This window comes from Osmerus eperlanus, chromosome 2 (assembly GCF_963692335.1).
Source record: "Osmerus eperlanus chromosome 2, fOsmEpe2.1, whole genome shotgun sequence".
NCBI lineage: Eukaryota > Metazoa > Chordata > Actinopteri > Osmeriformes > Osmeridae > Osmerus > Osmerus eperlanus.
The window spans coordinates 19334114-19358860 of record NC_085019.1 but is presented as its reverse complement, the minus strand read 5'-3'; the positions used below and the strand labels follow the sequence as shown (position 1 = coordinate 19358860).

General features: G+C 49.0%; 1 protein-coding gene across 1 annotated transcript; it reads right to left on the bottom strand.

Moving 5' to 3' along the window:
- Positions 1–297: 297 nt before the first annotated feature.
- On the bottom strand, positions 298–23189 carry grin2aa (glutamate receptor, ionotropic, N-methyl D-aspartate 2A, a). Its single transcript, XM_062479056.1, has 9 exons — positions 22987–23189; positions 15719–15890; positions 14970–15123; positions 13902–14027; positions 13338–13567; positions 9341–9501; positions 6395–6582; positions 3472–3710; positions 298–2533 (listed from the first exon to the last, which is right to left on the bottom strand). The coding sequence occupies exons 1-9, from the start codon at positions 23187–23189 to the stop codon at positions 635–637; spliced, it is 3372 nt and encodes a 1123-aa protein (XP_062335040.1). The 3' UTR covers positions 298–634.
- Positions 23190–24747: the final 1558 nt, after the last annotated feature.

Sequence of the window (24747 nt, the reverse complement as noted above, 5' to 3'; positions counted from 1 at the left end):
CCCCTCCTTCCCCCCCCCCACCCCCCCTGCCTGTCAGGCGCCCTGCCCAGCCGCAACAGCACCTGGCTCGCTAGCTCCCAGCCTGCCACACTCACAGACAGACAGCAGCAGGAGGCGGGGGAGAAGATTGGAGAAGAGGTGAGGAGAAGTGGGAGGAAGGGGTGGCCGTGGCGTGGTGGTGGGAGGTGGAAAAAGAGCCGGGGAAGTTCATTCCTAGATGTCCCCTCTCTTAGCCCCCTGCCTCCCCTTTCTCTCCCATCCCCACCTTCCCCTCTTCTCCACGTACCCCCCCTGTCCAGACCCCTCCCCTACCGCTCTCTCCGTGGCTTGGTACATCGCATCATGCCTCAACCTGCTTCTCTCTTTTCTCCCTCTTTATCTCCCTCTCCCATCGAAGGGAGGGAGGCTGTCAGAAACCCTTCCCCCCACCCCTGGAACCCGCGTGGCAGAGCGTAGTGCGGACACCTGATCCATCCATGGTTGAGAACAGACGAACAGTGAGAACCATAAAGAGAACAGCAGTACAGCAGTACCCAAGTACTTAGTTAGGATTACGATGTCGAGAAGAAGAGTGTGGCTATGGCATCGTAAGTGGATAGATAGTTGAAACTATAATACAAACCCAGAAACATGATTAAACGTCTGATTCCAGACTGGGGATTTTCTTATACACCCGTCTATTGCTGAACTGGGCGGAGTTTAGGACGCGGGGGGCTGAGTATGCGCTAGTCTTATTGGCTGCGTAAGGCATCACATGCTCAGTTATGTACATGTCATTGGCTATCCGCCCGTCCCGCGAACAGTAGGAGGAGGCGGTGGACTTGACGGACGAGCGCAGATTGTTCTCGTTGCGCATTTTGAGCGGGGCGGAGGCCAGCTGTTTGTAGATGTCGGATGAGCTGCGTCCGTGGACCAGTCTGGTGTCGTCCCTGAGGGAGGAGCTAAGGAAGGGATTGTCGGATCCATGGTCCGGGTACAGGGACTTGCTCCTCTTACTCTCCTCCAGGTTGTGGTTGAACATGGACTTGGAGCCGAACAGTCTGTCCGAGTAGGGGCGGACGTTGAACAGGTTGGCGTAGGGCGAGTCGTCCAGGAAGCGGTCCTTTTCCTTCAGGCTGACGCTGCGGGCTGGTCTGCCCAGGTCCATCTCCTTAGGCTTCTCCAGCATGATGTTGTCAAAGGAGTGCTGGCGGCTCAGCCGGAGGCGGTTCCTCTTCTGGACGTGCGGCCCGTCGGTCTGGGGCCAGTACAGGCCGAACATCTCGTCCTGGTGCATGCTGGGATTGAGGAGGGCATCCTGGAGAAGCTGGTCCTCGCTGATGTCGTAGAGGTTGGCGGTGTGAAGGCAGGCTTCACAGCGGTTGTAGGGAGAGCGGGCGGCGGCGGCGGCGGCGGCGGTGGAGGTGGAGGCGGCGGAGGCGGTGGGGGTGTAGTGCGCCCCGGGGGGATAGCCGGAGGGCACCTTGGACAGGCAGGAGCGGCAGTGCGTCTGTTTGTAGCGATCGTTGGACTCGTGCGGGGACAGGGGCAGGTTCTTCTCCTTCAGGCTGTAGTGCTTGGCGTAGGCCGAGTCAGGGAGCAGATCTGAGTCTGTGTGGTGGAGGGGGCTGGAGTTTAGGTGGATGATGGGCTGGTCACACTTCCTGTAGTTGTCGTTGTGGTCGGAGTAGATCTCGGGGTAGTCCAGGTCGTCTGCCGCCAGCCCGCGGCTCTCGCGGTAGTGGATGGGATCAGATTGTAGGCTGAGCTCCCTGTCTGAGTCGATGGTGTAAATCTTCTCCCCTCTCCCTGCCTGGCCCACTGCGCTGCCCTGCTTAGTCTTTAAATAGGACAGCTCCACCTCGCTGCAGTCCCTGGGGTATTTCGATGTCAAGGATCTTTTTTTTAAGTTGTCCTTGGGCTTCAGGTGCTTGTTGTTATCTGGGTCTTTGTAGGAGGTCCCTCTGCTGGAGCAGTCGGAGATGTCGGAGTGGGTGGCGTCCTCGGGCAGGTAGCGCTGCGTCTTCATGGACATGCGGGGATCAGGGGACAGCATGTCGGGCACGGGGGCGGGGCCCTGCCTCAACGTGTCCACGGACTTCTTCCATAGCGCCCGCGAGGGCTTGGCGTTGGTCTGGGCAGCGTCCGCGCTCACCGCCACCTCCACCGTGTTGGGGTTGGCGTCGTTGAGGGTGAGGGGGTGCTGCCCCCCCTGGAAGATGTAGTTGTTCAGGTGGTCTTTGTGGCGGTTGGCCAGGTAGGTCTGAAGGTCGCCCGTGTCCCCGTAGATGACCTCCTTGGGGGCGTAGCTGCGGTTGTCTGCGTAGATGAAGTTTCCTTTCTCTGCCATCATGTCCATGATCATGGGCCCTGCCGAGTGCATGAACTCGGCCGCTCTTTTGGGCGAGTTGATGCGCGAGGCGCTCAGGTTGGACATGTTGGTCATCTGTTTGGCGGACTTGATGAGCTTCAGCATGTTGGCTTGAGGACTGAAGTCCATGTCTGACTTCTTCTTCATGTCGATGTGAACACCATGGATGCAGCTCCAGATACCCTGCAAACCGAGAGGAGGAGGGGCAAGAGAGAGGGAAAGGAGAAAGAGAAAGAGAAAGAAAAAAAGAAAGAAAGAAAAAAAGATTGAAGTAATGGGAGAAAGAAACAGAGGCCAAAGACAGTTTACTTTGTTTACTTTCACGTTAACAAACAATAGCAGCTTTCCTATAATTCAACTATTATTCTGTCGTTTATCCAACAGAACTCAACAGATTATTGTTTTCATTATAATCTCTAACCCATTACCAGAAGCTACAATGAAGGGTCCACAATGAAGGAGGAAAGTAATTTTAGCGGAGGAAAAGAGCAATAAAAAAACACTTAAACTCCTAATTCATTTAAGAGATGAACGCCAGCACGGAACATATGTGGGTGGTAGCGATAAGTTTAGTCACATGTTTTGTGTCTGCACATCCGTCAAGTGAGTGAAGCAAACCTTCAGACGGCATCAAGGAGATATTTAGGTCTTGTGTTTTGTTGGTGTTATTGCTAAAACTAGGTTCTGGTAGGTAGGGCTGTAAAATGGCACATGTTCTTTGCGTTCGTGCTCACTTTTACATTTTGTCTCTTTCTCGTGACCCAGATGTATCTAGTCTGCCCCACCCCTATCCTAACCTACCTTCCACTTACTGCATTCACTCCCCAGGACAGGCCTATTCCTGCTCATATCTCCCAGATGTATTTCCTCCCTTATTTTTCTAACCACCCCTCATACCACACCCACCCCCCTCATACCACACCCACCCCCCTCATACCGCCCCCACTCCCCTCATACCGCCCCCACTCCCCATACCTCTACTAACCCCCTCATACTGCCTCTAACCCCTCATACTGCCCCTACCCCCCTCCCTACCCAAACAACCAAATACCTTCTCCCCTCCCTCATCCGTACTACCCATATACCCCCTTCCCTCCCCGACCATAAGGACCCAGTCTTACCCTGCTGATGGAGAACAGCAGGCCAGGTGTCCCGGTGCAGACCCCGGTGAAGCAGTATCTCAGCCTCCAGTAGAACAGGTGTTCTGACACAAAGGTGATGAGAGACAGGCCCATGGCGGTTGCCAGCATGTAGAAGACGCCCGCCATGTTGTCTATGTCCAGCTGGGAGGACATGACCTCGTTCTTCTCGTTGTGGCAGATCCCCGTCAGCCACTGGGCCTCCAGCTCCTCCATCTCTCCTGGAGAGCCGAGAGGAAGGGAGAGAGGGATGAGAGGGAAGACAAGCAGATCCAAAACAACAAGGAGTGGAGGAAGAAGGAGATGGAACGTGGTGGAGAAGAGGCGGGTAGGATGGGAGGATGGAGGTGGAAGAGATGGGTGGGTGGGGAGGGGGGTTATGTCAAACACTTCTTACTCTCATCCATCAGCTCCTTCCTTCTTTCTGTCTTTTTCCCTTCTTTTTTCTCTCGTTCACTTTCTCTCTCTCTGTCACTCCCTCTCTCCAACTCTCTCTGTGACATTTGAAGGCTCGTTTATCTGCTCTAATCAAATGTGTATCATTCAGGGCCGGGTGGGCATGCTGGCACAGACACCAGGGTAAACAACACTTTGTTTATAATGCCTGCAGGGTCTGGCTGAACATGAGGACAATCACCCTCCAATCACACAAACACACACACAAACACACATCCTGGCCTGTCCGCTCTGAAAATTGGAAAAACGGACTCACTGATCATTTTACTTCAACAGAACATCCGTTCCTGTTCGAAGGTGTAGGAGGCCCAGGTGGTAGGTTACTTTGGCAACTTACTCTTTATTTCACTGACTGAGTTGTCCTTTGATGGATATTACTCATATGAATTTTGACTTTAACTAAATGAAAATGTCTAATTTCAATAGATCTTTTAAATGGTCTCTGTGGTCCGCTTTTCCTCTCCCTCTCTCTCTCTCTCTCTCTCTCTCTCTCTCTCTCTCTCTCTCTCTCTCTCTCTCTCCCTCTTTCTCTTACTCTCTCTCGTCCTCTCCTTCTCTCTCTCTTCTTCTCCCTCTCACATTCCCTCTCTCTCTCTTTCCTCTTAAATGAGTCCTTCTAATTCACTCTCTTTACTGGGTGTTCATATGTTATCCTCCCACAGTCTGTCTGAGCAGCCAACAGAAAGCTACCTTATGTGCATGTGCTATACATCAAGGTCTGTCTGCCCCTCACCAAGCTCTGTCTCTTTCTCTCTACTGTCTTTTTATGTCTGTCTATCTATCCTACCAAAGTAATATCAGTACTTTAGTCGGGTGGACATTCACTTGCTTATTTCCCCGGAAAGAAGCAGCACTACTAGAAGGCCAGGCAGTTATTTTGCTATCTAACTTTCTGATCTGAGTTCTGAGGTTCAATTGATAGATGTGATTCTGTATGCAATCAGATGTATCTGTGTCTACCAGGCAGAGATACAGGGAGGTTGGTGCGTGTGTCTGTGCATGTGTGTGTGTGTGTGTGTGTGTGTGCGTGTGTGTGTGTGTGTGTGTGTGTGTGTGTGTGTGCGGGAGGGTTGAGGGGGACTCTGGAGGAACAAAGCTACAGGCTAGATCCATGATAAGCCCTCTGGGTGTGTATGGAGTCGACTTGGGGATATTCAGTCACAGCAACACACTCAACGTCAACGAGGAGAGACAAACTGGAAACAATAGGTACTGTTGGGATTTAATATGTTTAGAGGTTTGGAGCTGATTCCAGTTCACTTGAAACTTTCGGAAGTGTACCCCCCTCCCCTACTCCTTACAAACATCAGCAATGATATCGCTGCTACAATCCTAATGGCTCATGTTGGATATGAGTGGAGTTATATGAGGGTATGGATACAGCTCAGCGGTACAGAATTTGACTGGAGATCACGAGGATGCAGGTTGAAATCCCCCGCTTTGGATGACAGCTGAATAAATACATGAATGTACTAAAGTGTTTTACAGACAACCGCACGCCATTGGTTCAGTCTATTGTTGTGAGCCCAGACACACTGGACATCACATGGACTCTGAAGCGGTGAACACTAAATGAGACTACGACAGTCTGACAGACTAATAAAAGTGGTTGATAATGTCAATGGTCCCAGTCTCTCTATCTCTTCTGCAGTTTCTTTCTGACACTATTGCACTCTCTCTCTCTCTCTCTCTCTCTCTCTTTATATCACTCTTTCTTCACTTTTTCTACTGCTTTCTCTTTTACTCCCTCCCTCCCTTCCTTCCTTCCCTCCCTCCCTCCCTCCCTCTCTCTCTCTCTCCCTCCCTCCCTCCCTCCCTCCATCCATCCCTCCCTCCCTCCCTCCATCCATCCATCCATCCATCCCTCCCTCCCTCCCTCCCTCCCTCTTTCTCTCCCACTCTCTACCTCCCTCCCTCTCTCCCTCCCCCCCTCCCTCCCTGTGTTAGGCATATTGTTTATGTAGGAACATCAGAGAGCTTCTATAATAACGGGATGTAGTGCCTGTGTCGGCTTTGACTCAGATACAGGCTCTCATACATAGATAGGGCCATAGAGGGGAATACATTAGAATAACTTACACACTCCACACCATGTTTAGAACTGCCTCAGCATCCAGAATAACATCAAAGAGTTATTTATACTCCGATGCCTTGCCTTTGTGCTGGAGCCAACACAACAAAGATACAGAGAGAGAGTCAGAAAGTGAGAAATTGGGAGAGAGAGAAAGAAAGATTGGGATAGAGAGTGAGAAAGAGAGAGAGAGAGAGAGAGAGAGAGAGAGAGAGAGAGAGAGAGAGAGAGAGAGAGAGAGAGAGAGAGAGAGAGAGAGAGAGAGAGAGAGAGAGAGAGAGAGAGAGAGAGAGAAAGAATAAAGAAGAGAGAGAAAGAGAAAGTGTGCACCAAATTGTGTGGATGGGCGTAGGCAATGTGTGTGTGTGTGTGTCTCACCGTCTCCAATGATAGCGAGGATTGCGAGGTCGACCTGCCGTTTCCAGTAGGAGCCCTTCTGCAGGGCGATGCCATAGCCCGTGGTGGCAAAGATGTAGCCGCTGCCGATGGTGACCAGCTTGCAGCCCTCGTCACGGCCAGCCGCATAGTTCAGCACCGCAGCGTCATAGATGAACGCATCCAGTTTACTATGGAGAGAGAGAAAAGAGGAGGATGAAGAGAGCAGGGAGGAGAGGAGGGGTGGAAAGAGAGAGAGCAGGGAGGAGAGGAGGGGTGGAGAGAGAGCAGGGAGGAGAGGAGGGGTGGAGAGAGAGCAGGGAGGAGAGGAGGGGTGGAGAGAGAGCAGGGAGGAGAGGAGGGGTGGAGAGAGAGCAGGGAGGAGAGGAGGGGTGGAGAGAGAGCAAGGAGGAGTGGAGGGGTGGAGAGAGAGCAGGGAGGAGAGGAAGGTAGAGAGAGAGCAAGGAGGAGTGGAGGGGTGGAGAGAGAGCAGGGAGGAGAGGAGGGTAGAGAGAGAGCAGGGAGGAGTGGAGGGTAGAGAGAGAGCAAGGAGGAGTGGAGGGGTGGAGAGAGAGCAGGGAGGAGAGGTATAGGAAGGACTCGATAGTTTTTCTGACATCATTGTTGATATAAAGGCCAGTCGTACTTAGCTGAGGCATCTCAAACAGGTCAAGGACAGGAGGACAGACGGATGGAGTACTGCACATACAGCATGAGATGGAGGTGGCTCGCTGACCCACAGCAGCACAAGGAGTGACCTGAAGACCTGTGTTAGCATCCCGCGCCAATGCACAAGCTTTAGCTCAGTGGGCTAACACATTTTTGTGGCGCCCAGGAGACTGGAGCCGGGTACCGGTCGGTTTCACTCAAAAACACGCACGAACAAACACACGCGCACCCACAATTACAAAGGGAGTACAGCTAAATGAGGCTAGTCTCATGGCATTTAAAGAGTAACTGAAGCTGTCACTAACCCCTGCTCTGTCTCTCTGTACACACACACACACACACACACAGCCCTGTAATAACACTCTGACTGCCTGGCATTTACTGAATGTCAGGTCTGAATCTCACACAGCAGCCTAGAGCCCATAGTTTAGCTGTATAATTAGGTTAACACTGGCCTGGGCTCTGTGGGACTATGCTTCCATGACCGAGTATGTGTGTGTGTTTGTGTGTGTCTGTGTGTGTGAATCCGTTTGCACGCGTGGGGGTGTGTGTATGTGTGCATGTGTGCATGCGCGTGTGTTTGCGTGTGTGGATAGTAGCCAGACAGCAGGCGTGAGGGCTTAGTTGGGATTCAATCTGCATTGATCAGTTTCACCTTCATTAAGGCAAATAAACGCACCAACAAGCATTTCTCCAAGACTACAAATCCCAATATCCTTCTCTTCAGGTAGCCTCTCTGGCCTCTCTTCCTGTTCTGAATCAGTAAACATGGTAAAAAGCACAGCAGAACAACTGATGAAGGCTGTCTTCAGCTAGAACAGGTCTAACTCCATACAGAGCACCTTAAGCCTGCTGGTATTGCATGTGATCAATATTAATCTAGCCATTGAGTCCTGAACAGCAGAATCTACCTAGCAACATTATTCATGTGAGAGGGATCAATAGTTCGTCTCTACAGCATCTACTCCACCATTTCAGCAACATTCAGGGAGATCAAAGATGAGATAGGAATAAATGTCTACGGATAACCTCATCAGAGATTTCGGATCGCAGCTCTCTAACATGGTGTGTGTGAGAAAGAGTGTGATTGTGTTTGTGCATGTGTGATAGAAAGAGAGAGGGAGGGAGATAGAGCGAGAGAGGGAGAGGGAATGTGTGTAGTAGAGAGTGTGTGTGTGTGTGTGTGTGCATGTGTGTGTGTGATGCCCTCTTGTTGAAACCACTCCTCTATCTCTAAAGTCTCTGTCTACGTTGTGATTGGATTCTATTCCCTCGCTGTAACCAATCAAAAGCACACCTTCCCCGAGTCATCTCACCGTCAACCTTTCCTCCTTGCGCTCTCCTCTCTCCCCTCTCTCGTTTCATTCTCTCCACCTCCTGCATTTCCCTCCCTCCTCCCCTTTCTCCTCCCCTCCCTCCGCTTCTCCCTCCTCCCCTTTCTCCTCCCCTCCCTCCGCTTCTCCCTCCTCCCCTTTCTCCTCCCCTGCCTCCGCTTCCCCCTCCTCCCTCCTCCCCTTTCTTCTCCCCTCCCTCTCTCTTCCCAATCCTCCTGGCTGCCTCCACCTCCCCCTCCTCCCCCGTCTCCTCTGCACTTTCCTCCTCACTCTCCGTCTCTCCTCCACCCTTCTCTTCTCCAGTTACCTCGTCCTCATCTATACATACCCCCACCCCCCCCCCCCCCGTGGCTGTGGGATGGAAAGGTAACCTTACACTCCTCTCCTCTTTCCTTTTCTCCGTCTTCTTTCCCCCATTCCTTCCTTCCTCCAGCATGTCCTCTCCTGTGATAATGAGGGTGTGCGTTTGTGTCCTGCCTGTCTCTGTCTGTATCCCCTATAGCCGTGCTTCCATGCCTAGTGCCCAATAGAGACAGGGTTCAAAATAACCCTGCTACTCCCAGCTAGATAAACCATTTGTCCCGTGTCACTGGGTCATCAATGACACACATGCACAAACACACACACACATACACACCAGCAAATGAAAACAAGCATGTGCAAACACACACACACACACACACACGGGCACTCACGGCAAAAAGGCTGGACCTATAGATCTAGATTTCCCAGGTGAACAATGTGTGTGTCTTCAAACACAGAGATACCAGCACAACACTTGTGTATGCAGAGCGAATGTACACATACACGCACACATATACACACATATACACACACACACACACACACAGATGTCCAGACCAAGACCCAGAGATGAGATGAGACACCCAGACTCCCAGGCTCCGGGGGGGGGTAGTTTGCCCCCGTGCTGCCCCAGGCTCCCTACCCCGTCTTCAGGCTGACCAGCGCATCCTGCACCCCGGTCTGGTGGTACTTGATCATGTACTGGTGCATGTCGGGGTAGTTCTTCCTGATGTTCCTCTCCGTGCTCCCGTTGGGCACGGTTCCAAAGCGGAACGGTGGGGAGTACGCATACGGGTTCTGGAACTGCGGGGGGGACAAGACCAAAACAAAAACAAAAAAAGGATTGAGGAGAGGGAAAAAGAGAAAGGGGGGAGGGACAAAGAGAAGAGTGAGAGTGGAGAAATAGAGGCATGAAGAAGATGCCATTAGACATGGTTCAGGGTCCAGAGGGTTTCCCATGCCATGTGGTGTGACCAGGACAAACTCCAGGCCCTATCTCAGAGCTAGACCAAGTTCTGATCAGGAGCAGGTGAGAGGAGAGCCTCTGGACCCTGAACATGAGTGATGACATCTAGTTCCTGTTCCAGTGTTGGATTGAACAGCCTGACTTCCCCTTCTATTGCCCTGTCTGAATCCTGGCCACAGTATCAACATTAACACAGAAACCTGGACACACACTGGAGTGCACACACACAGACTGAAACGAGTGAAGAAGCATTGTTTGCGTACATGTTGTTTATTGTGTATTTCGTCTTATGTGCGTGTGTGCGTTTGTCTTTACAGTATGTGTCCCCTCCATTCCTCTACCCTTCCATCCCTCCATCCTTCAATCCCTCCATTCCTCTACCCTTCCATCCCTCCATCCTTCAATCCCTCCATTCCTCCTCCCATCCTTCAAAGAGAAGCTCATCAGTGATGTGCCCTCAGCACCACTAACCAACATACCTCAGTCCCCTCCACTCTACTTTGTGTTTGTGTTTGTGTGTGAGCTTGCGCAAGGGAGGAAAGGAAAGGGTTCACATTTATTGTGTGGGTGTGTTTAAAATCACTTATGCATTCAGCCTTTTTTATCTGTTCATCTGTTTAATGTATATACATTGTTTGTTAAATCACTTGTCAGGGGGTGTGTATGTGTGTGTATATACTTTGTGAGTGAGTGTGTGTGTATGCAAGTGTGTGTGCTTGTGTATGTGCCTGAGTGTGTGTGCTTGAGTGTATGTGTGTGAGTGTGTGTTATCAGGTCAGGCAGAGGGGATACAGTGATGTCAGGCTAGTAACAGAATGTGCGTCAGAATCACAAGGGATGGCCCCAAGGAAACACAAGCGCCTCGCTTCCTCTACCCTAATCCCTCCTCCTCAAACCCCACCACAAGCTCCTCTCCTCCTCTCTCCTCCTCACAGCCCAATTACAATCCCTTCCTCTCTCTCCCCTCCCTCCCTCCCTCCCTCCCTCTCTCCTCTCTCTTTCCTCCTTCTCTCTCCTCGCTTCCCCCCTGCTCTACCCCCTCCTCGCCCCCTCCCTCCCTCCGTCCCTGTGTTCCTTAGCAGTCACCATGGGTCTCCTGCTGCAGTAGAAGCAGGGAACATCAGATCAGTCAAGTCACGTCTGCTCCCGTCCTCGCCCCCTCTCCCTCCGTCATCTTCAGCCCCCCCCCACGCCTCCTATCACACCTCTGCTCCCCCTTCTCTCTCTCTCTCCCTCTGCCTCAACCTTCTACTCATGCACACTGTTGTCTGAAATCACCCCCTGCTTGCCTGCTTCCTAGCTCCTCGCCCTCTCCTTCTATCCCCGGTCATTATGCAAGGTCTAGTGTTATATAATACTATACTGGTCTACTTTCATCTGAAAATAGAATAGAACCCTGGTTTGATAACTCCATTCTGTCAACATGCCTGTCTGCTCAGTCAGTCTACCTGTCTATCTGCCCTGCCAGTCTACCTGTCTGTCTGTTCTGTCAGTCTACCTATCTGTGCTTCAGTATCAGTCAAACAGCTCCTCCCTGTCTCCTGCCAATGTTTCTCCTGTCTGTCTGCTTTTCTCTCTCTCTTCCTGTCTATCTACTCTGGTAACCTTGGTTTATACTCCCTCCCTCTGTGCCTCTCTCTGTCTTTCTCTCTCTCACGCTCACTCACTCGCTCTCTCTTTTCTCGCCTTTTTTGCACTCCCTCCCTCAGGTTCTGTTTTGTGTCACTCTCTTACATAACCCTGCCAAAATCTGATCCATAGTTCACACACCGGTAAACTCTCTGGTGTGTGTGTGTGTGTGTGTGTGTGAGAGAGTGTGCCTTAGAACACTGTGTGCTGGGTACGGGATAGTATGTGGGCATACACAGGGGACCCTACCAAAACCCCAGTGCAGCCAGACCCAGAGGGAGATGGTTCTGCTACGAGAGCCACCCAGACACAGCACAGCTCCGTCAGACAGGAGTGGAGACAGTGGTGAAGCCTTTAATAGTAAACATCGGCTGTTGTTAGCCTCCTGGTGCCTTTGGACTTCAACTCAGCAGTTTTGAACAACTGTAAGTGTGTGTGTACATCCACTACTTGTGTTTGTGTGTATATGCATGTGTATGCATGTGAGTGTGTATTTACTATTATGCATGTGCGTGTGTGTGTGTGTGTGTGTGTGTTTGTGTGCATGTGTGTGCGTATATGTGTGTGTGTGTGCGTATGTGTGTGTACGTATGTGTGTGTGTACGTCACCTCTCTGACCCTGTGTCTAAAGGAGACTGTGATCTTAACTCTCATCCTTCATCCTGGTCCAGTGTTCTGCTGGATCAGCTGTTTGGGCCAGCACTCTTGACAGCACCAGAACCCTCAGCCCTGCTCCTCTGCCCTGGCCGGGCCCACTGGATCCACGCTCAGATCCTTGAGAACTGGGCTTATGGTACACCACTTAACCGGATCCGCGTTCAGAGCCTCAGAACAGAGCTAACGGAACACCATCCAGCTGTTCTTTCCAGGGTTGGGGTCGATTTGAATTCAATTCATAGACACGTAGAATCACACAAAGCTTGAAGTGAATTGAGATTGGATTCGTGTATTGAAAGCTATGCCTCTTTGCTCGGCAAGAGGATGTTTTTTCAATATGGGATCTGAATTCAGGTCTAGCAGTGGGTGAGATAGGATTTAGAATGTGAATTCAAATGGAGCCGAGCCCCAATCCTCACCATAATCATGATTTATGACAAATACAACCAAGTCATACAGTCTGGGTGCCTTGAAAGGTGCATTTATGTATGTCATTGGCCAGTTATCCAGCCAATACAAGGTATGCAATATATACACGCAGTAAATATATTTATATGTTAAGCAGCAACCCAACGCAGCTCAATGTGTTGCCCCTTCTCCAGCACCTAGACTGTACGTGGTGAGGTTTAACAATGTGTATGCACACAAACAGGACGGCAAGAGAGAAGACAATGGGTTAAAATTTGAAATGGGAAAAAATAGACAAGAACAGAGAGTTAACAGAACAGAGATAGCAACAGATGCAAATGTGTCTAGCTAGCCTCTCTGACGCTACACGCTAGCAGTATGCTGCCGACCGGTGCTCCACAGAAAACCCGTAAATCTCGGAAACGTTCCGACAGGGAATCCTGGGATACGAAATCGTACCTCCGGTTTCACATGATACTTTCCGGCCTGGAAACGTTGTTTCCAATCATTCCGAGAGGGCAGGAGGACAGCATACAAACATGCTATCCTCACATGACATGAAACATACGTGGTTGAGAGTTCCCACTGGGATAAAGCTGATACTCAAGCTGACCTATCTTCTACTTTATCCTGTCTGTCTGAAGAATCCCGCCCCTGGCCTGGTAGGCCTGCCTGTTGTCTCCTCCCCTAGAGGGGGGAGTCTCGTCTCACACACCTGGGTGACTGTGTGAGTGGGACAACCCCGCCCCGGACACTACCATCACAACCAATCCGAATGCTCCGTAAGGCAAGAGTAAAGTCAGGCATTCAACACAAGCACTCAGAGAAGATCTCTACTGATCTCAAAGGCCTCCTGGACAAGAGAAAGTACCATTAGATCAACCATGAGGACTTTCGCCGGCTGGATGAGGGACAGAAAGATCGTTTTGGTGAACAACAACGACAACAAACGGGTCAATAAGCAGTGTTGCCACTGTACCTTGTTGTCGGAGAGCCCGGTGACCTGGTCGACAAACTCCTCCTGGATCATGAAGGCGGCCAGGTTGGCCGTGTAGGAGGCCAGGAAGATGACAGCGAAGAAGGCCCACACCGACACGATGAACTTACTGGTGGTGCCCTTGGGGTTCTGGACCGGGACGGAGTTGTTGAACACCAGACCCCACAGCAGCCACACAGCCTTCCCCATGGTGAATGAGGGCCCATGGGGGTCTGGGGGAAGAGGGAAGCATGATGGAGGAGATGGGGGAGAGGGATAGAGGAGAGCATTCTTATGCTACTGAAGCACACAGTCTTCAAACTTGTCACATGCTCTGTGATCATGGAATCATGTCACTGTCATGTGACCTACCTCTCATTTAGAGCCTTTTACAGCTTAGAATATAAGTGGTTAGAGGGAGCCTTATACTGAAACTCTGCCTTTAGAAAGTGTGTGTGTGTGTGTGTGAGTGTGTGTTTGTGTGTGTGTGTGTGTGTGTGTGTGTGTGTGTGTGAATGTGCGTGTGTGTTTGCGTGGAGGTGTATGTGTGTGTGTGTTTACACTCACCTCTACCCTGTGCCAGGTTTCTGTTGAAGCCTAGAGGGCTGATATATTCAAACATGAATACAGCCATAGCAGTCACTAGGAGCAGCATCACAAACATCATCACCCACACCGAAGCACTGAATGGCTCTGAAACATAGATACACACACAAACACACACACACAGACAAACACACACACATTAATACACAGAAATAAATATTAATGACAAACATGGAGAGTCACATAATCAGTGAATAAATCACACAGACATACACACTTAAACAAACACACACATGCCGATGAGCACATGTTGACACGCCCTCAGCTACACACACACACGCGCTTGAACAGAAGTGGGAACCGTGGTGTCAGCACTCCTGTCCTCCTCTGCTCTCTGCAGAGCAGCTCACAATATAGCCTTATACCTCTAATGTAGGTATGTGAAAGCACTGCTGGCAAGCAGCCATCCCGTGCGCGTGTGTGTGTGTGTGTGTGCATGTGTGTCTGTGTGTGCATGCGTGTGGGCGTGTGTTGTTGGCAGAGGGCCATGCTGGGGTTTTGCTGATACGTCCTGGTAATTATAGCCCTTATGATAATAGCTGCATGCCAAATATTGTATGTGGGTGGGTGTGTGTGTGTGTGTTTGTGTGTTTGTGTGTATGAGTGAGCGAGTGAGTGAGTGAGTTAGAGGCTGCTGCACTTTCATGACTCTCCTTTGGCCTCTTGGTAATCAGTGTCTGGGCTGTGCCCATTTATGTGGCTGGTCATTCTTAGTGACATTATAATGTGCCTATTTACTAAAGTAGGTTAGGAGAGGGACATAAGGACTTGGTATGTGAACGTGTGTGTGTCAGTGTGTCTATGTATGCGTGTGTGTGTGTGTGTGTGTGTGTGTGTGTGTGTGTGTGTGTGTGTGTGAAAGGACTCACAGGGACAGTACTCAATCCAATGTCAGCAGTACAGTATCTTTCAGGTGTTTGCAATGCTCATACACTACCAACACACTTTCACACACACACACAAGCACTCACGCAAACCCTCACACACACAGAACTCAAGCCTTTCGTCGGCGACATCAGCGTTAGTTACCGAGGAAGGCTGATGGAGAAACAGTCCCGTTGCTACGGGAGACCATGACGCTGATTCCAGTTTCCACGAACGGGACGGAGAAATCGATGACCTCAGAACGCTCCTCATTGATCGTCAGAGACCCGACGGCCATGACAGCTTTCTTATAGACCACCTGCAATGGAGGGAGGGAGAGGAGGGAGGGAGAGGAGGAAGGGAGAGAGTGGAAGACAGGAGGGACAGAGGGGGAGAAAGAGGGATGGAGGGAGGAGGGATGGAGACCGAGAGAGGAGGGAGATGAAGGAGGAAGAGATGGAAGGGGCAAAGAGAGAGAGAGAAAAGGTAGAGAGTGAGAGAAAGGAGGGACAGAGAGAGGAAGCAGAGTGGAAGGATGGAGAAAGATAAAGAGAGAGGGGAGATGGAGAACGAGAGAGATAGCCGGAGAGCCAGACAGAGAGAGAACAGAGGGAGAAAAGCAAAGAACACAAGAGGAAAAGCAACGATTAAAAAAAGACATCAACCACAGTTTCACCCCATCCAATCTGTCCAGCATCAGCAGTCCTATAAAGACTACGAGTAAATGTAATGATCTCACATCACAGAGGTTAAATAGAGAGCAGATGCTCAAGCTTTGGAGGCAAAGCTCAGTGGCTGGAGCTTTTGACTCGAAATCAAAAGGTTGCAGGTTCAAATCCCCCCTCTGTGTGTCACTTCTGATTAAACACTCTGCTAAATGAAGCCCTCCTGGTTGTGATGTACGAGCTGCTCACCTCTCCCACCATCCCGTTCCACACGTTGTTTATCTTTTTCCCGTGTTTACCGTTGGTCACCAGGTAAAGATCGTAGGTGAACTTGACATACTTGGCTATCTTCTTCAGGATATCAATGCAGAATCCCTTACAGCACTTCTTGATGTATGTCCCGCCCGCCTCCGTAGTGTTGCTGGGGAAACATAAGCAGAGACACGTCTCATTGGCTGACATTTGGAGCTGTCCAATGGGAATCCTCGGCTTGACATGGAGGTGAATTGTGAAGGCAAGGAATGTCCACAAGAAGGGACACAGGGCTATAGAGGGGGGTATAGTGCGATCTTATTGGTCTTCCCCTGGCTTAGCCAGACTCCACTAGCTGCAGCCCTCCAGTGCACACGTGCACACTACTGTATATTGCCACGTGTGTGGGGGTCGAGACGTGGTAAAGCAGAGGGAGGGAGGGAAAGAGGAGGGAGAGGGGGAAACAGAGAAGAGAGAGGGAGAGATAGAGAGGCAGGAATGAGGGAGAGGTAGAGAAGGAGAGGAAGAGCTAGGGAGGAGGGAGAGAAGGAGGGTTGAGGGGAAGAGGGAGAGACAGACATAGAGAGGAAAAGGAAAGAGGGAGAAGGGAGAGGTACAGGAGAGAGGGGGAGGTGGAGAGGAGGGAGAGAGGGTAAAAGAGAGGGAGAGTGCCCTTTCCATAGACTTTTCCCTGGGACTCTTGCACCCTGTAGATAAGGGGGCAGGGGAGGAGTGAAGGGGGCGGGTGGAGGTGGGGGGAGGGGGGGTATGGCAGTGTCCAACAGAATACAAGGAGACAGTACTTCCATCACCACTCTGTACTGGCCAAGCTGTGCCTGCCCCAACAGCATCTAACCGCATTGAGTACACTCTCCCTCTCTGTCTCTCACTCTCTTCCTTTGCCTCTATGCTCTCTCTCTCTTTCTTTCTCTTCGGAGAGTATGATGGTTATGCATATGTAATCATTCTACCATCTGTGTCTATGAAGCTGAGAGGAAAGGACATCGTTCAGACATGAAAGATACACACACACTCAAACACACACACACAGGTTGCCCACTTCTCTCTCTTGACCACCTGGGTCCGTCATTTAACTTTTAGATTGAAGCTAATCAGAAGCACGTCCTTGTATTTTATGCACATCAACTCAAAGCAAGGAAAGGAAGGGAGGTAGGGAGTAAAAGAGAAAGCAGTAGAAAAAGTGAAGAAAGAGTGATATGGAGAGAGGAAAGACATGCAGAATACATGGATGGAATCATTCTGAAAATTAGAAAGGAAGCAGAGAGTGAAAGTGTGAGAATGAGAGAGGGAGAGAGGGAAGGATAGAGCAAGAGAAGGATGAAGAGGCAATGCGATCCGGATACTAAAAGAGAGATCCTTGTTGAGCTGGCTCAGCAAAATCCACTTCCAGATCAATCAGAGCTCCTCTGTAGCTGGCTGTGACGTACACAATGAATTCCCTAGAAGACCGGATCACACACACTCACACAATCACACACACACACACACACACACTCACACACACACACTCACACAGATAGTGAAATATGTAGTGTATCAATGTACCACAACAACAATTGTCATGACCAGCGCAGAGAAAGACCACCACTTATAAATACAATAAATGTATCCAATTAAAGAATGATGGATGACAAGAGAGAGAATGAGACAGAGAGAGAAAGAGATAATAGAAAGAGAGAGGGAGATAAAAAAAGTGTTGCCACTTTTTAGAGTAGGCGAACAATAATATATAAACATATACAATAGGAGTCTGAAGTCATGTTTCAAACTTCAAGTGGTATGGAAAGTTTTGTCTAATATACACTATGACTTCATTGGCATAACCAGTTATAGCCCCGGTCATAACCCAGTTATAACACTAGTCATAATCCCAGTCACAACCCCATTCATAAACCCAGTCATAACCCCATTCATCACCTCAGTCATAACCTCATTTATAACCCCAATAATGATCCATAACCCCAGTTATAGCACCAGTCATAACACCAGTCATGGCACCAGTCATTACACCAGTAATAACACCAGTCATAACCCCAATAATGACCCATAACCCCAGTCATGGCAGCAAATCACATAGAGAGTACATAAGCCTAGTAAGCCTCCAAGCATCCATGTGCAGACATCAATCCACTTTTCTCCTACTGTACATCTACAACCCACACTGGTCCTGCTCTCCAGATAACTCTGTGTACACCATGTTCTAGAACAGCCAGACTTCATCTCCGAAGTTCTAGAACAGCCTGCTCCCATTTACAGTAGCAAGGCCACAACAATGCTGTATGTACTGTACAGGCCTGTGTGTGTGTGTGTGTGTGTGTGTGTGTGTGTGTGTGTGAGTGAGGCGTAGGGCCTGGGGGGTCTCAAGAGTGAGAGAGAGAGGGGGGGGGGTCTGCTCTGCAGTCCAACCTGCATGAGTGGCTCTCTAACTCCACATGCATGGATACATCCCCCCTTTCTCCAGCACCCCTCTGTCTCTCCATCCCTCCATCTACATCCCTCCATCTCCAAATGGGCACCATTGATGCTTGAGTGGGCATCGCGCTGTCGGAGGAATGCTTCCAAATGCACTGGCCTGTGGGTGAGTGGACATGTGGCAACATGAGACTGTACGAGTGTGTGAGTGTGTGTGTGTGTCTTCCCAGTGCTCCTCTCCCTCCATCTCTCTGGTCTCTCCCTCATTCCAGACCTCCTCTGGGAGCCTCCATTGTCCGCCGTACTTCGCAGCGCGCTGAGAGCCTGTTAAAAGTCCCCTGTGCATATCATCCTGGGATGCTATTTCAGCTAACTATTAATCAACTGTGAGAGAGTCTGTGTGCGTGTGTGTGTTCATGTTTGAGTGAGACAAGATATTATTAAAAATTGCTATTAATGAACTCTCCTACATTTTGAACGGGACTCCAACCGCCCAGAGATTTAGCTACTTTCAACTACAGACCACTTTGTATTTATGTGTGTGAGAGAGAAAGTGTGTGTGTCTGGCACATATAGCATGTCTGTGCCCACAGTTGAAAGACATGTAGGCTACAGGTGTGGCATCATTCAGGGAAACAAGTGTGCAAATGTGCATGTGTGTGTATTCATGTGTGTTGGAGGGGGGAACTAAACTGCTGACTGGAGAAATGTTGCTAAGGGGACCGAACAGGCTGCTGCACACCTGTAGCTGGGAGGTTGAGAGGGTGCTTCAGGGGCCTAGCAGTGTACTAACATTTGCACCTGGTAAATGAAAAACAGGGGACAGAACTGGAGGAGGAGGAGGGATTAGAGGAGGGGGGGAACAGGATATAGAGCTAGAGGGAGGAGGAGGGGAGAGAAGAGATGAAGATAGAGGGGGGAGGGGCAAGACTGAGCATTTTGCTGCTCTGGTTGTCCGAGAACGCTAATGTGCTACATTAGAGGCGAAGAGCTGCAGGCATGAAGACAGGGATGGAAGGATGAAGGGGTGGAGGGGTGGAAGGATGGAGGGATGGAGAGATGGAGGGATGGAGAGAGCGAAAGAAGGAAGAAGGTGAAAAAAGGGGGAGCAGTTAGTGGAGGAAAGGACAGCCCATTAAGGTCTCAGGACATTCACTGGACAGAGAAAGAGAGGAGGTTTATGAAAAGAGGAGAGATGCCGGAAAAACATGACGTGGCAACATTACAGGATGGACGGAAGGATAGAGGCAAGACAAGCAATACAAAACTAGAGAGGGTACAATTTCTGTGGAAATTGTAGGGTGTGCTCGCTTGCGTCGGTAGCAGGTGGGTCCGTCCCCTTAAGTTTTTTCCCATCTCGTGATATTTTCAAGCATTTAGCCTACTCAAGAACCCCCTTTGAAACAAGCGAACCCCCTTTGAAACAAGCTACTGTAACAACGTTGTCACCGGCAGTATTTCAGATGGAATCGCGATTCAAACAGTACCATCTGCTAACTGAAAATATGCCCACAAAAACGTAAATAAGCTTTCCATCTATTTAGGGAGAAATGGCTAATTCAAAAGAAGTTTGCTACGATCAAGCTAGTTGCGGTGGCTAGCCAAACTTCACTGAGTGAGTGGATTGTTTTTAAGCGCCGGAAATGAGAATGTTTCTTTTGACATAAAGTTTAGGCTGTGGCACTGAAGCCAGCGACGCACCACACAAGCTTGAGTTTAAATACATTCTTTAATGTGACATTACTTACTGTACATGCAAGTCTTGATTTGCTTAAATGTACATGTATGATGCTGCTAGTAGTAGCAAAGAGTCAATATAAGTTCTTTGGTAGTAGTACACCACGGCACGATACGATACTCGCTGTGCAACAGCACATCAATCCATACGTCATTGCTAACGTGTGCTGACGTGGTGACGTAGATAGCACTGAGTACCCTTTGTCGACTAAAGGCACTATTTTGCCACAAAAACGTTGTAACCTCCTAAACCATGCAACGGAACGTAAATAAAAATACAAGCAACGCAATCGAGACCAATACAAACATTTTGACACAGGCGTTGTCTATGTAGTCCAAATATTGACTGATCCTTAGGGGGGCGAAAATAAACAATAATAAATATATATGTGAGAGAACAAAGGTTGTGCCCTTGCCGAAGGCAAAGCACACCCAATAAGGAAGAAAGGGCGAGAAAGGGGGAAGAAGAGAATAAGAGCGAGCTGGAGATTGTTGGCTCTTTCCAAAAGGCGTGTTTGGAGTTTTCTATTGGGGTTGGCGGTTTAAACACCACCGAAATCATTAAACAGCTCATTCTCACATTATCACTTGCTAGTTGTTGCTTGCCACTAACAGCAACTTAAAAGTGATTTCAGATCGACTTCTGTTTATAGAGTTGATGTGCATGTCACACTGACGCCCTGTGAGAAGTCAAATCCCAGGGCCCTGCAGTGTCTGACACGGGTAGGCACACTAGCACAGGCTGTAGTGGGGCCGATGACAAAAAGGAGGAATAGGTTGATGGATGGATGGATTGATGCACAGATGAATGGATAGATGTAAGATTAAAATGTGAATTGAAAGATGAATGAATGGATGGATGGATGGATGCATGACAGAAAGAAGGAAGGATGGATGAATGGAAGGATGGATTGATGAAAGGATGGTGTGGTGGGAACCTCCCCACTCGGCATGTGATGCCCTCTTGTCTCTCAAGAAAGCTTCAAAGGGGTTTTCTTGAGACAACATGTCGCCAAGCAACCATTTGTCCTCTCCGTTTGAGGTGGGAATTTGAACAAAGAACATACCTTGCCAGAACTTTAAGGAAAGTTCTTCAATACTTCACCTTTACAACAAGAGTTGAAGGTGGAGGATTATGAGAGGAATATTTGTGTAATGTTTGCTACTTTGTTGTAATGTTGTGTTTACTGTAATGTTCTTGTAACTTCTCCTTCTTCCTGAAAGATAACCAAGTCATCCTTGGTCTCTACATGAAGCCAACATTATAAAACAACCATTCAACTATATTTTATAACTGTACAAAGATGTCCAGAACATTATTTGAACACTCTTATGAACCAGCCAGAGACCAGTTCACACCTTTGGTAGGTGTGAAGGAGAGAGGGGGAGTTGAGAACCCAGTTTCCTCCAATCAACTTTTGACTTCAGAGACAGGACTCCTAATTCTGAACTGTATAAAACTCATGAGATGATAATCGATCTCTGAGTCCAGCGATACCGACGATGGCATGGTAAACGCCGTCAGGATTGACGTTCCAAAGGATCTCGCCAAGCTTCTCCTGGGTTTCAACAAGATTGGTGATTGCAACACTACCTGAACAATTCTGTACAAAAGTACCCAAACCGCAATTCTAATTGAAACCTGAATGAAATCACGCAGACTCAGTCTCATGATAACCTGCTGTGCAGCCGCGCATTGATTTCGGATATTCTTCAAATGGGCCTCGGACTCAAACAGCCCTCCACCTCATTGATCAACCTTGATCAAACGTAACTATGACTGGTGAAGATGCCTGTCATTAACCACTGGTCAATTAACAATAATTCAATATTACAACTAATGATTACGTCATTACTTTTATACAGTTTTGACTGTTCTGAATATAATAAACAATGTTTGATCTAAACCCTGCTATATTAGCTCATGAGAACATGACCCTTGGTCATGTCCAGAACAGATGTATGTCTATCTATGAATTATGTTGCTTGTATAATGATAAACTGTCATAAGGCTGTTTGTATGCCTGGATAGCCATAATAAAGTTATTTTGTAAAATGCGACTAGGAAATATCTGTGACACTAGATTGTAGCTCAGAGGTCACAATGTTACCAAAGTGTATAATGCCATGCAACTTTGAACGTGGAAAATAAGAGGAAAGTCAAGGCCATTTCGAGGAGCCCTATCTAAAGACTAAACAAAAGCTATCTAGCGCCATGGATGCGGCGTCTTCTTTCTGTGTTTGCGAAGGCTATGTTGATTGTCACCCCACCCCCACCCATATTGTGATACTATTTAACAACCCTTCATTCCTGTATTCTTTGTCCAGTCTTCTGAAATGCTCAACTTGAGTGTGTCAGACACCTGCACCTTACAGATCTGTAATCAATGTTTAGATTTTTTATGAAGAATAGGGTACACTACTAGAGACTACTACACTACGCCTCTTTCCTCCCTGTAGCATTGGCGTGAGCTGTGTTTAGGATTTGTAAGGAAGTAATCACTGACTGTAAAATTGTTGTCTTTCTTAGACCAAGTTGGACTATTTCATTCTGTTTATTGAAACCAATTTCCATATCAAATTCAAAATCAAACGTGTTCATACCATACATATTTACTTGACTTTAATCAATTATTTGTAAAATATATTTTGACGTGTGCATGTTCACTACTGTTGCGATTTTCTCTACTCATTCTTCAAACTCATTCCTTCAGAACACTGATTAATACATACTAAACTAGAGGTTTCCTTGGTCTCCTAAAACCAATATCAAGGTGGTGCCCCGATGACTCAATACTTGATTATAGATAAGGGTTATCTTTTCTCAAACGATCACACCCCGCTACAATGGAAAGGTGGATGGAAGGATGACTACATGGAGGATGAATGAATACTTGGCTCCTCACAGATCGTTAGGGTCGAGCAAAAGATACACTTAAGAAAACACAAAAAGAAACCGACCGACAGACCGAGAAGAGAGAGAGAGAGGAACTCCTTGATCTTGTTTTTCCCACAGGGGCCCTACGGAGGAGCAGAGGAGGCAGATGGAGAGACGAATGGAGTGATAGGACAGCATGGCAGGCAGGCGGACGTACTCTTTGATGTGTTTCCTGCAGGGGACCGAGTTCCTCATGCAGGTTCCAGTCAGCCTCTCCACGTCCTCCACGATGACGAAGGGCTTCTCCTCCAGAGTCACGATGCTCAGGTGGTTGTCGTCCATCTCCGCGTCGCCAAACGAGTTGAAGCGCGGCCACACCGGGTACTTGACCGTCAGGGTGCGGTTCTCCCAGCGGCCCATCTGAGGAGAGGACAGTTACAGGGTTACACACACCCCGTGTGAAGTCACAAACAATCCGGACACTTCCACAAACGCACACGGTCTGAACGCATGCACAGTCTGGACACACACATACAATCAAGACACACACGCACACACAAGCTGGACACTCAGTCACAGACTGGACACACACACAGTTTGGACACACACACAGAATCACACACACACACAGAAACACAAAAAATATTTTGGGTCTGGATGTAGTCTGCACAAGCATCCGCAAACAAATACACACACCAGAACACCTGCCACACACACACACACACGTGCATACCATTCTGTGTACAGTGCCGGCAAAAAGGCTGACAGAACAGATAGTTACGTGGGTTACTCAATAATTCAGTGAGTTGTCAACATGGTGATGTCACTGTTCCCCCCTATGGAATCTTTCTGGTGAAATTTGTGTTTGTGTGGGTGTGTGTTTGTGTGGTGTGTGTGTACACAGTATGCGTATATGTGTGTGTACTGTACGTGTGTGCGTGCGTGCGTGTACAGTACGCATGAGTGTGTGTGTGTACAGTATGTGTGTGTGCAGCATGCAGAAAGACTTACGATACCATCAATACTTAATGTTACAGGAGTCACAAAATGGCAAAACCTCACACTGGCTCTCCCTCCTTTTCCCTCATCCCCTCATCCCTGCTGTCTCTCTCTCCATTCACGTGCTCTCTCTCTCCTCCGACCTCTTTTTCCTCCTTCTCTTTGCCTTGGGAGAATACGACTGACTTCTCTGCAAGGTCTGCGAGTCGACCTGACTGCAACCGGCTGAATGATTCAGCCCACGCACACGCACACACACACACACACTCACTGTACGTGTATTTGTACTGGGTGTGTGCACGTGCATGTGCATCTACGTCTGTGTGTGTGCACAAGAGTGCACGCATACTTGCGCGTGTGTACGAGGGAGAGCGTGTGCGAGAGCGCGCGTGTGTGTGCACGCAAGTCAGGACTGCCATTTCCTCAGCGGCAGAATGGCTTGTTGTTGTGCATCCTGACGACCTCATTAAGTAACTATAATGAAAGAGAGCTCGTTAGAACAGGCAGGCAGAGAAAACACATTACAATGCTTCATTTTAACTCTAATTGTATTGCCTGCTTAATAGAATACACGTCTAGATTGACTGTGCATGTGTCTGTTTGTGTGTACGTGAGTGTGTACATGGGACGTAGGGGTGCTTGTGTGTGTTCTCTGTTTCTCTGTGACGGTGCGAGAAAGAGTGTATCGTGTGTGTGTGTGTTAGGGCTCAGTTAGTTGTGTACAATGGACAGTGTACAGTATGCTCCTCACAGCACAGGTCTCCTGTGAGATCCTGAGTCTCTTACCTCTGTTCACCTAGCAGCCTACTGAGTGCGTGGGTGTGTGTGTGTGTGTGTGTGTGTGCGTGCGTGTGTGTGTGTGCGTGTGTGTGTGTGTGTAAGCCGTGTTCTTCTAGCAACTACCTGGCCCTGGAGTCACAGAAGCACATTGTTCAGAGCCCTATTCCTGTTACTCTACACGGGACCTGCCGAAACACGC

Coding starts and splice junctions, on each gene's coding strand:
- grin2aa (XM_062479056.1), bottom strand. CDS start 23,189: ATGGGCCGCTGGGAGAACCGCACCCTGACGGTCAAGTACCCGGTGTGG. Junction 15,124..15,718: donor GGAACGGGATGGTGGGAGAG/GTGAGCAGCTCG, acceptor CCTCCATTGCAG/GTGGTCTATAAGAAAGCTGT. Junction 2,534..3,471: donor TGCTGTTCTCCATCAGCAGG/GTAAGACTGGGT, acceptor CTCGGTTTGCAG/GGTATCTGGAGCTGCATCCA.